This window comes from Mandrillus leucophaeus, unplaced genomic scaffold (assembly GCF_000951045.1).
Source record: "Mandrillus leucophaeus isolate KB7577 unplaced genomic scaffold, Mleu.le_1.0 Scaffold288, whole genome shotgun sequence".
Taxonomy (NCBI): domain Eukaryota; kingdom Metazoa; phylum Chordata; class Mammalia; order Primates; family Cercopithecidae; genus Mandrillus; species Mandrillus leucophaeus.
The window spans coordinates 846,333-857,979 of NW_012103009.1; the positions used below are offsets into that span (position 1 = coordinate 846,333).

The window sequence follows — 11,647 nt, forward strand, 5'->3', positions numbered from 1 at the left end:
CCCAGACCTGATCCCCCAACCCAGACATGATCCCCCAACCCCAGACCTGACCCCCCAACCCAGACCTGACCCCAACCCAGACCTGATTCCCAACCCCAGACCTGACCCTCAGCATGGGCCTCAGAACCCTCTCCATCCCCAGGGCCCCCTACACCCTCCCGGTTTCCGCATAACCACCACACCCTCCCCTCTAGGGTCCAGAGGAGCAAAGGGCGAGCTGTCGGAGGCCAGCATGGAGCCAGAGAGGAAGGGGCTCTGGTCGGCTTCTTCCAACGGAGACGGGAGAGAAGAAAATAGTGTGTATCGTGTATTGCCTGCATACCAGCCACTCGCCCAGAGCAGTGCTGCAGCTCCCGAGCTCAGAGGCAATGCTGGCTGCAGCCTGCTGCCACGAAATCGGGGAATCCGGGGGCGGGCACTTCACTGAGCTGTAGAGCCAGGTGCCTTCTCTTGGGCAGTCCAGGCATAGGACCCCAGGAGTGTTGGGGGGCGCTGGCTTATGCCGCCTGCACCCCGATCCCACTGTCCAGCTTCTTGGGAAACTGGGAAATTAAACGTGTGGGTGTGAAGGGCTCCCTTGGTGGGTCATGGGGGGCCCTGTACTCGCGTTTCTCTTCCTTCCTGCCCTTGCCCTCTTCAGGCTCGTCTTCGTGGGTAAATGCTTCCTAGGGGTCAACGGCTGGGTTACAGGGCGGGCTCATGCTTAGCTTTAGAAGCTCCCCCAACCATTTAAGGGCCCAATTGAGAGCTCCGGTGGCCCCCCACCTCTGCCGTCCCCACCCGCAGTGGGTGTCCTCACTGCCACTCCGGGCACTCTGGTGGGTGTGGTTTTAATTTGCATTAATTAAATCTCACTGGTTTTAATTTGCATTTCCAGACAGCTCAAGGTGTTGAGCTGTTTTTCACCTGATTATTGGCCATTTGGAGCTCTTCCTTCCGGAGCGTGGTTCTGGGTCTGCAGGCCGCGGTGAGATTGCTCTGTGACCTCACAGACTTGGAGGAGTTCTCTGTATGTCCTGGATACACGCTCTTTGTCAGATGGATGCAGCTTGTCAGTCACTTCATGCTTCCTTTTGATAATCAGAGCTTCTTAATTTAATTCGATTTATGTTTTTTGAGATGGCGCTGGTGGGAGTGCAGCAGTGAGGACGGCCATAGGTCACTGGCATCATCATCTTGGTTTTGGTGGGTCTTAGCCAGCTTCTTTACGGCAACCTGTTTTATATCAGCAGGGTCTTTATGACCTGTATCTTGTGCCAACCTCCTATCTCATCCTGTGACTTACAATGCCTTCACCATCTGGGAATGCAGCCTCATTTTACCCAGCCCCTATTCAAGATGGAGCTGCTCTGGTTCACACACCTCTGACACTTCTACCACCATTCCGTGGACCAGTGTCCGGCCATACGCCCTCTCTTACAGCTCTGGTCTCCATCACTGTGGACTGTGGATGAATTTTGCTGGCTTATGGATGGCACCTCTCAGAATATGCCATTTCATGTCTGGCCTCATCAGAGGCATGTCTTTTTTTTTTTTTTTTTTGAGACACAGTTTCACTCTTGTTGTCCAGGCTGGAGTGCAATGGCGCCATCTCAGCTCACTGCAACCTCCACCTCCCAGTTCAAGTGATTCTCTTGCCTCAGCCTCCTTAGTAGTTGGGATTACAGGCATGAGCCACCACGTCCGGCTAACTTTTGTATTTTTAGTAGAGACAGGGTTTCACCATGTTGGTCAGGCTGATCTCGAACTCCTGGCCTCAGGTGATCCGCCCGCCTCGGCCTCCCACAGTGCTGGGATTACAAGTGTTAGCCACTGCGCCAGGCTAACTTTTGTATTTTTAATAGAGACAGGATTTCACCACGTTGGCCAGGCTGGTCTCGAACTCCTGGCCTCAGGTGATCCGCCCGCCTCGGCCTCCCACAGTGCTGGGATTAACAGTGCTGGGATGACAGGCGTGAGCCACCGCGCCCGGCCTTGGATGCCTTATCCTTTGATTTGATGTCCTCTTTCTCTTTTGCAGAATTAAAACAAGGAATTTCCCAAGACTTGGCTTCTTCCTCCAGATTAGACAGATATAAGATAGCAAGGCAGTTAACGGAAAAAGCTATTAAGGTAAATGCTCCTTGGGACTCAGTGGGGAGGGGGGACACTTTTTTAAAAGGACATTTGTTTTGGAACTTGGAATCTGTCCGTCTGGTCTCTGACGCACTGTGTCCCCGAGCTGCAGCCTCTTCCCTGTGGGGACTTGGCTGACATTACCTTTTATTTACTTACTTATTTTTGAGATGAAGTCTTGCTCTGTTGCCCAGGCTGGAGTGCAGTGGCACAATCTCAGCTTACAGCAACCTCTGCTTCCCGGGTTCAAGCAATTCTTGTGCCTCAGCCTCCCGAGTAGCTGGGACTACAGGTGCATGCCACCATGCCCAGCTAATTTTTAGTAGAGATTTATTTAGTAGAGATTGTATTTTTTAGTAGAGATGGAGGTTTCACTGTGTTGGCCAGGCTGCACTCCAGCCTGGGTGACAGAGCGAGATTCCATCTCAAAAAAAAAAAAATTACATTATTGGGTGATGGATGCCCCCACATCTTAGAAACCAGCACTAAAGAGCTTATCCATGCAACCAAAGTCTGCCTGTCCCCCAAAAATGATTGAAATAAAATAAAATATCCTCTTGCCATTTTAGGAGAAGAAGATTTTCTCTATTTACGGACACTACCCGGTGGTCCGGGCCGCTCTGCGAAGGAAGGGCTGGGTGGAGAAGAAGTTCCACTTTTTGCCCAAGGTCATTCCGGATGTCGAGGACGAAGGCGCTGGGGTTGCTGGTAGCGTATCGGAGGCGCGCGTCTCAGCTCAGGGCGCGTGTGTCTGTCACAGGCAGGGGGAGTCGGCACTGGCCTGACTGTGGTGCCTGTCCCTCGGTCCTGGCGTGCCTGATGGGGTGTCTCCGACCCCAGGTCTCCATCGCCCTCCTGGCCTCCCCGCCCCAGGCGGTCGTGCCAGGCAAACTCTTTCAAGTGCCCAGCCCTGCTCCCTTCTCAGAGCCCCTGTGGCCTCCGCCCAGGCCTCCTCCTGCCCGGGCGATTTCTGTCATCCTCTCTCTGCCTGGCCCCGGCCGTCCCTCCTCCAGCCCCAGGTCCCCAAAGTCCACTCCTCAGGCCCCCGCGGCGCTGGCTGCTCCTGGCTGACATCTGCACAGCTGTGTCTGTGTCCTCTCGGCCCCATTGAGACCCGGATCAAATGTCCCCCTCCTCCTCCACCCTGCCCGTGGCCCCTCAGCCTCTATCACTCCCACCCCCATCCCGGGCTGTCTCCACCGTTCCACACCCGGGGACATCTGGGCCTCCAGGAATCCCGGGCCCCCAAGCCCTGTCACAGCCCTGGGGAGGTTCGATGCAGTGGACGCTCACTGGATGTATGGGGGCTGCCAGAGCGCCCCGAGCCTGACTCAGGACCCACAAAGGCACCTGCTCCACCAGGGGAAGGCCCCACCTGGAGCAAGGTTTCTGGGAGTAAACAAGTTGCTGTCCTGCCTGTGGTGGTGGTAACGGACACGGCGTGGGAAGTCTGGCTGAGGCTCCATGTTCAGGCTTCCCCTGTGTTTCGTTGGCAGATGTCACATGTGGCAAAGTCAAAGAAAATCAAGAAATGGCCTTGGAGAAAACAGACGACATCCACAACGTGATGGTACGTCCCCTGCGTGCATCGTGGGCATCCCCTGCATGCATTGTGGTCAGCCGCGCCTCTCCAAGGCTTCTCACACCACCACCCTGCTCCATGCCCACTCGCCCATGTCCTAGGGGGATGGCAGCCCAGCGGGGGCAAAGCCCCAGTCACAGCAGGGCCCCTTGACCGGGCAGCAGGACCTGGCTGCCCCCCGGGGGTGGGGCAAGCCCTTTGGTGCTGCATGAGCCGCTGTGCAGTGAGTGGACCCTGTCCTCCCAGCTCCCCTCCAGCCACACCAGGCTGACTTGCCGCGTGCACGTGGAAGCTGAGGGCACTGAGGCCCAGCAGGGCTCGGACAGCTCAGCCGGTGTGTTGCAGGATGGGGCCTGGCCAGCCAGTGAGCTGGGGTCTCCAGCAACACGGCAGTATGCGCCTCCCCACCTCCCCAGCCCAGCCTAGTCCCTGAGGGCTCCCAACCCTCCACCATAAAGAGGACGAAAGAGAAACCAGAGTGGGAGGCGACATTTGCAGTACTTAAAATTTAGAAGATCAAATGTCCAGAATATATGAAGAGCTCACAAATCAGTAATGAAAAGACAAATAGAAAAATGGACCCAGACTTGATGAGGCGCCTCCCACACGACCAGTGATCCTGGAGTCAGTGCCTTTCCCATAGAGCGTCGTGGGTGCTCCAGCGGCTCCCACAGGTCCGTGGGCAGTGGTGTGGACACAACAGAACATTCCTCACTGTTCTGGAGGCTGGAGTCTGGGTCGGGGCAGTGTGGCTGGGCTCTCTGAGAGTGTCCTGCTTCACGGGCAACTGGCTTCTCTCTGCGTCGTCACACAGAGGCAAGGGTTTTCCTGGGGCCTCTTTGTAAGGGTGCAAGCCCATCGTAAGGGGCTCAGGCTCATGACCTAATCCTAAAGCCCGCCTCCTATGCCATCGCCCTGGGAGTGAGGATTGTAACACATGCATTCCGGAGAGACAGAAACACTCTGGTCATTGCGCCTGGAGGAGAGACAGCTGCAGGTGGCAGTTACCTGGTGGGGGTGGCTGGGGAACTTCGGCTCTGTTGATGATGCTGTTTCTCACCCCGTACACAGTGGTTAGTGGTTAGCAGTTAGTGTGCTATTATTTACACACACACACATACATATATTTTTTTTGGGGGGGCGTGTTTTGAGATGGAGTCTCACTCTGTTGCCCATGTTGGAGTACAATGGTGCGATCTCGGCTCATTGCAACCTCTGCCTCCCAGGTTCAAGTGATTCTCCTGCCTCAGCCTCCCGAATAGCTGGGATTACAGGCGCCCACCACCATGCCTGGCTAATTTTTGTATTTTTAGTACAGACGAGGTTTTACCATGTTGGCCGGGCTGATCTTGAACTCCCGGCCTCAGGTGATCTACCCGCCTTGGCCTCTCAAAGTGTTGGGATTACAGGCGTGAGCCACTGCACCCAGCCTGGTTGGAATTTTGACTTAACAGATGCCATTTTGTAAACAGAAAAGCACCAACCACACACCCCCAGCTCCACGCCCAGCCCCTCTATCAGCAGGGCAGGAGTGGGAGGCCAGAGCCTGGGGCTCAGGGAGGGGTGCGCAGGGCCCACAGTGCAGGCCTGGGGGCTTCCGTCCTGGGGACTGTGAGCTCTGGGTTATGAAGTGTCATGTCATCTCGGCAAGTGGTGCGTCCCACACCCACATAGACCCCGTGCGGAGGGCTCAGGCCCCACCTGCAGCCCCACATCAGGAGTGGCTCCCCAGAGCCCGAGGCCCCTCCGTGGAAACCCCGCGTGGTCCTGGTTGCGCCCCACATCCCGTGCACAGGAGGACCACAAGGAGCACTGCTGCCCGCAGCAGAGCCCAGCTGGGATCCTCACGCTGCACGCCCTGTATCCGCTGATGGTCGCCTCGCTCCGTCCCATCCTGGCTGGTGTGAACCTTGGATGCTGAGCATCAATAAAGACTTTTTTCTTGCCAGTCTAGGTTGGTAAAAAACGAGATGCCGTACCTCCTCTGGACCATCAAGAGGGACGCCATTGACTATCACAGCCTGACCTGCGACCAGATGCTGAACCACTACGCAAAGACGGCCTCCTTCACCACCAAGGTGAGCTGGCTGCTTGGGCATGGCGGGACCCGGCAAGGGTGGTGGGGAGGGGCTTCTGCAGCCATTAGGGACCCTCGGTGGCTGGTCAGTGACCATAGGTGGCCATCGGCAGCCACCAGCCACCTCCTGGGCGCCTCCCAGGACTCCTGGTCTAAGGCCGTGGCCAGAATCACTCAGTGCCCACCCCACCCCCTGCACCCCTGTGCCCTTTGCTCTGTGTCTCTGGGTGAATCCGGAGCCACAGAAGCCCCTTCCTCAGAGCACAGAGGCCAAGCCAAAGATGGGGCTGAGTGGGGGCTGCCACAGGGCTTTGGATGCTGAAAGGGCTGTGGGTCCCCGGGGGAAGAGGTGCCGTTCCCCACAGCACTGGGCACTCCCCCGCCTCCCCCAGCCTCCAGCTCTGCACAAGGCAGCTTCCATACCCTTCCCACCAAGGCCCGGGGCTGGGGCCTGTCCAGGACGCAGGGTGTGGGGACCCTGCTGAGGGAGGGGTCCGGGAAGAGGGGCTTCCCTGGCACAGAGGTCCCTCTCAACAGTCCAGGTGCGGCTGCCTCAGCACAGTGTGGGGCGGAGGCTCCCTGCTGCACCTAATACCCCAGGGTCAGGCCAGCACCAGTGCTGCTTGTGGAAACACGGCCCCTTCAAAGACCCTGTGTGCACAGCCAGTCATCGTGTGCTGTGTTTTCTGGGGGCCGGCTGCTTTTTTTCCTTAACGCAGTGACAGACCAGACGTTGGGATGCGGGGACTTCATGATATGCCTCTCTAATGGCCAGTGCTGCGTCGTGTGTGGTGGGCAGTGCTGGGCGTGTGGCCGCATTCCGGGTCCTGCAGCTGGTCCTCCCTCTCCTGGGGTCTGAGCTGTGGGGCACCCTGTGGCCCGTTTAGGGGCCTGGAGGGAGCCCCAGTGCCCACCGCCCTCGGTGACCTCAGCTGCAGCCTCCCCATTCCCCGGGACCTGCCACGTCCCCCACTGCCTCAAGGAGGCGTCTAAGCCTGGCTTGCACATCCACATACCCACTGCTGGGACCGGCTGGAGGGGGCGGCCTGGGGCCCTGGGGGACTGTGTGTCACGGGAAGGGGAGGGATCCGCCCTAGGGGTGCTGTGTGGTGCCCCATGGCCAGGCAAGTCCGAGGTGGACGGTCTGTCCTCGCCTTGTGAGCGAGGCGGAGCTGAGCTGAACTTCCCCTCATACCTAATGTGCCGCTGTCTCTGGAGATCGGGCTGTGCGTGAACATGCGGAGCCTGCCCTGGTACGTCCCGGCCAACCCCGACTCCTTCTTCCCGCGCTGCTACAGCCTCTGCACCGAGAGCGAACAGCAGGAATTCCTGGGTAAGTGAGGAGATGGCAGAGGACCCCAGGGCGGTCAGCAGAGAGGCTTCTAGAAAGATCCCCCGGTGCTGAGACAGACTGATGGGGCAGGGTCGGAGGACAGAGGACCAGAGAGAGGCCTCCCATGGCCATGGTCATGGCAGTACAGGGGCCAGGGGCCCCGGGGAGGGAGGGTGGGCAGGCAGGGAGTGTGTGGTTCTGCACTAGGCCTGTGGACAGCGCGGCGAGCAGCTGGGGCGAGGCAGGCTCCATGGTTGGAGGCCGAGGGGTACGGTTGGATGGCTGCAGTCACAGAGGCGCTGCAGGGAGAAGGACGGGCAGAGTGGGGGTGTGGGAGCAGGCCTGGGCCCCACCGGCTGTGAGGGCGGGAAGTGGGGCGGGTCGGGGAGCCTCCATTGCCCTGGCCCCATCTCCAGTCCCCAGTCCCGGCTCGGGCAGATGGGGCGAGGCCGTGCTGTCCTTTCAGAAGACTTCCGGCGCACCATGGCATCCAGCATCCTCAAGTGGGTGGTCAGCCACCAGAGCTGCAGCCGGAGCGGCAGGAGCAAGCCCAGGGGCCGGAGGGAGGAGGCCGGGAACAGCGACCTGAGCAGCAGGCAAGGTGCGCTGGGCCGAGGCAGGGCAGGGCCAGGCCACCAGAGCTCGGGGACTCCATGGGGTCCCTCCCGCCTTCTGGGTGTGGTCAGTCCTGAGGTTCGCGGCAGCCGGGACCGGATGCAGCGATGCCTCAGACTCTCTCGATTCTCATGGCAAATGGGTTTTCTCTTCTAACCGTGGGGCTGAACGTCAAAGTCACCCCGTTTGTAAAGCACCTGGCTGTTAACGCAGCCCTGGGACGTCCGAGTCCCACACTCACCGCCACAGTCCCGTGCCATGGACGTGGTTCCAGCCTGTGGTCAGAAGCCTGCCCTGCCCCACGGCCACCACGACGCCACATCCTGAGTCTCCCCAAAGGGGCCCCATGGGAGAGGACACAGGAAGCCCCAGGGAGAGGACACAGGAAGCCCCAGGGAGAGGACACAGGAAGCCCCAGGGAGAGGCGCCCTGGGTGGCACAGGGATGTGAACCAGCCGTCGTGTTTTTGGACAAAACCCAAATCTTTTTTGTGGTGGTTGGTTTTAATAAAATGTACTTTCTAGGGCAGTTTTGGGTCACAGCACAGCTGAGCAGAGGGTACAAGATTTGCCACACTCTGCTGCCCCCGTGCCTCCCCCACCGCCAGCATCCCCCGCCAAAGCAGTGCGTTTCAGCTGTTGACAGATGAATGTTGGTGCATTAGACTTTTAGAGTATTTGAGCAAACAGTGATTTGTGCCAATCAGACGGCTGCAGGGCTCCACCGAGGGGAAAACCCTTCTAAGTAAACGTGGAAATGGAGGAAATAAATCCTGATTGGTGAACGCTGGAGCGGTGGCCTTGTTTGTGCTGAGTGACAACCCAGCTGGCTGCCTGTGATTGGCTGTGCTTAAGTTTCGTTTTCAATTCTGAGTTAGGTTGTGGTTTGCATTTGTCGGAGACCAGGTCACTTGGGCCACCTCAGTCTGATGGCCTCCTAATTAATGGGTTTTTTTTTGAGATGGAGTCTCGCTCTGTCACCCAGATTGAAGTACAATGGCGTGATCTTGGCTCACTGCAACCTCCGCCTCCTGGGTTCAAGCAATTCTCCTGTCTTAGCCTCCCAAGTAGTTGGGTGCCCAGCACCACGCCCAGCTAATGTTTTGTATTTTTAGTAGAGACGGGGTTTTGCCACGTTGGCCAGGCTGGTCTCGAACTCCTGACCTCAGGTGATCCACCCACCTCGGCCTCCCACAGTGCTGGGATTACAGGCCACCGCACCCGGCCTAATTAATGATTTTAACACAATTGGTGAACCTACAATGACACATCATGGTAACCCAAATGGTGTTATACATTCTACAGGTTTGGACAATGTATGATGCCGTGTATCCACCATTCCAGTATCAGACAGAGATGATCTCCAGCCCTAAAACTCCCTGTGCTCTGTCTCTTCATTCCCCCGCCCCAAGCTCCTGGCTACCACTGATGTTTTTCCTGTCTCCATGGTTTTGCCTTTTCTAGAATGCCATTCGGTTAGAACGATGTAGCATGGAGCCTTTTCAGATGGGCTTCTTCGACTTAGTAATACGCACTTCAGATTCCTCCAGGTCTTTTCATGACTTGAGAGCTCATTTCTTTTTAGGGCTGAGTAATATTCCACTGTCTGGATCCACCACTGTTTACTTGTCTATTCATCTACTGAAGGACATCTCAGTCACTTCCAGGTTTTGACTATCATGAATAACGTTTCTCTCAATATCTGTAGGTAGGTCTTTGTGTGGCCATGAGTTTTGAATTCATTTGGGTAAATACCAAAGAATGCACTTACTGGGTGGCATGGCAAGAGTATGTTTCATGTCTTCCAAAGTAGCTGCACCATTTTGCATTTCCACCAGCAATGAGGGAGAGTTCCTGTTCTCCACATCCTCACAAGCCTTTGATGTGGTCAGTGTTCTGTTTGCAGCATTCTCCTGGGTCTGTATTAGTGTCTCATTATTGTCGTGATTTTATTGTGAGACAGGGTCTCACTGTGTTGCCCAGGCTCATCTCAAACTTTCAGGAGCAAGCGAGCCTCCTGTGTCAGCCTCCCAAAGTGCTGGGATTACAGGCATGAGCCACTGTGCCCAGCTTCCATTTCCTTGTGAATTTCTGAGGGTATTTTATGGAAAAATCTTGTAGATATGGAATTGCTAGTCCATAGCGGTATATGATATCGAGCATGTGTTCATATGCTCGTTTTCCATCTGTATGTATTTTCGGTGAGGTGACTGTTCAGATTGCTCATTTAAAATTGTTTCCTTGCTGGGTGCGGTGGCTCACACCTGTAATCCCAGCACTTTAGAGGCCGAGGTGGGTGGATCACTTGAGGTCAAGAGTTTGAGACCAGCCTGGCCAACATGGTAAAACCCCATCTCTACTAAAAATACAAGATTATCCGGGCATGGTGGTGCACACGTGTAGTCCCAGCTACTCTGGAGGCTGAGGCAGGAGAATCACTTGAACCCAGGAGGCAGAGGTTGCAGTGAGCCAAGATCTTGCCATCCAGCCTGGGCAACAAGAGCAAAATTCTGTCTTAAAAAAATAAAAATAAAAAATAAAATTGTGTTTTCTTGTTGTTGAGTTTCAAGAGTTCTCTGTAACTCTAGGTAATATTCCTTTATTAGACGTGTGCAAGTATTTCCTCCCAATCTATGGCTCGTCTTCTCGTTGTCTTGACATCCTGATATTGTCCTTTACAGAACAGAAGTTTTTCATTTTAATGACGTTGAACTTATCAGTAATTGCTACTGTGAGGAGCTGAGGGTCTGGTGGCGGGGTCCACGGAGGAGCTGAGGGTCTGGCAGCGGGGTCCATGTGTTTCTTGTGAGGACATAGCACTCACAGAGCCATTGGAGGTTGGGACCATTCAGGAGGGAGGAAGTCACCTGCCCAGATGCAGGCGTGACATCCAGGGTGGCCGCCCAGACAAGCTTGGTTGGGTATTGGAGTGCCTGTCTGGGGGTCTGGGGTACTTGTTGGGTATTGGGGCACAGAGGGAGTGGAGCGAACTTTGTCCATGGCTTTAGGCCTCAACCCTCGAGGCGGGCAGGGCTGCCCCTGGGTGGGGTTCCCACTCCATGTGCCTGTGTCTGGGTTTCAGATGCTGAAAATGCTGAGGCAAAGCTCAGGGGTCTCCCGGGCCAGCTTGTGGACATCGCGTGCAAGGTGTGCCAGGCCTACCTGGGGCAGCTGGAGCATGAGGACATCGACACGTCGGCGGACGCCGCAGAGGACCTCACCGAGGCCGAGTGGGAGGACCTGACACAGCAGTACTACTCCCTGATTCAGTAAGACTTGCGCAGCCCCCAGCACGTGTCAGAGCCGTGAGTGCGGACTGCAGGAGCTTCCGGGGCAGTGCAGCCTCGGGGAATTGGGTCACCTGTCTGGGCATTAGGTTACCTGTGGAGTATTGAGTGTTGGGATGCCTGTCCTGGCATTGGGAATCCTGTCTGGATGTCTGGGATACTTGCTGGGTACTGGGGTGTCTGTCTGGATCTTGGGGCTTCTGTCTGGGTGCTGAGATGCTTGCTGGGTATTGGGGCACCTGTCTGGATGTCTGGGATGCTTGTTCGGTATTGGGGTGTGTGCCTGGATGTTGGGGTGCCTTACGGGTGTCGGGGTGCCCAGGCCCTCTGTTGCCTGTCCCACCAGGCCCCTGATGACTGTTGAGAGGATGATACCCCCTCAGGGGGACTTTAGGAAGTAGCATTGTCTTGTGTATCTTCAAAATCCAGAAAGGTATGATGTCATTTGGGCCCCCCACAGCCCGAGACAGGCAGGTGGGGTTTGTCTGTTTCACAGCTGGGACACCTGCCTCACTCTTGTCATTGGTGAGTGACTGGCAGAGGTGTGCCTGGGCCCAGAGCTCGGCAGCTGGTGAATGACTGGCAGAGGGGTGCCTGGGCCCAGAGCTCCTGGCAGCTGGCGAGTGACTGGCAGAGGGG

At 56.6% G+C, this 11,647-nt stretch overlaps 1 protein-coding gene across 1 annotated transcript in view; it reads left to right on the forward strand.

Moving 5' to 3' along the window:
- Positions 1 to 232: 232 nt before the first annotated feature.
- TTLL8 (tubulin tyrosine ligase-like family member 8) overlaps positions 233 to 11,647 on the forward strand; it is a 47,393-nt gene continuing 35,978 nt past the window's right edge. Inside the window, exons 1-8 of the mRNA XM_011985609.1 lie at positions 233 to 296; positions 2,021 to 2,112; positions 2,685 to 2,823; positions 3,612 to 3,685; positions 5,647 to 5,775; positions 6,993 to 7,107; positions 7,574 to 7,708; positions 10,804 to 10,990. Coding sequence (XP_011840999.1) covers positions 233 to 296; positions 2,021 to 2,112; positions 2,685 to 2,823; positions 3,612 to 3,685; positions 5,647 to 5,775; positions 6,993 to 7,107; positions 7,574 to 7,708; positions 10,804 to 10,990 — 935 coding nt within the window. The remainder of the gene's footprint in view (positions 297 to 2,020; positions 2,113 to 2,684; positions 2,824 to 3,611; positions 3,686 to 5,646; positions 5,776 to 6,992; positions 7,108 to 7,573; positions 7,709 to 10,803; positions 10,991 to 11,647) is intronic.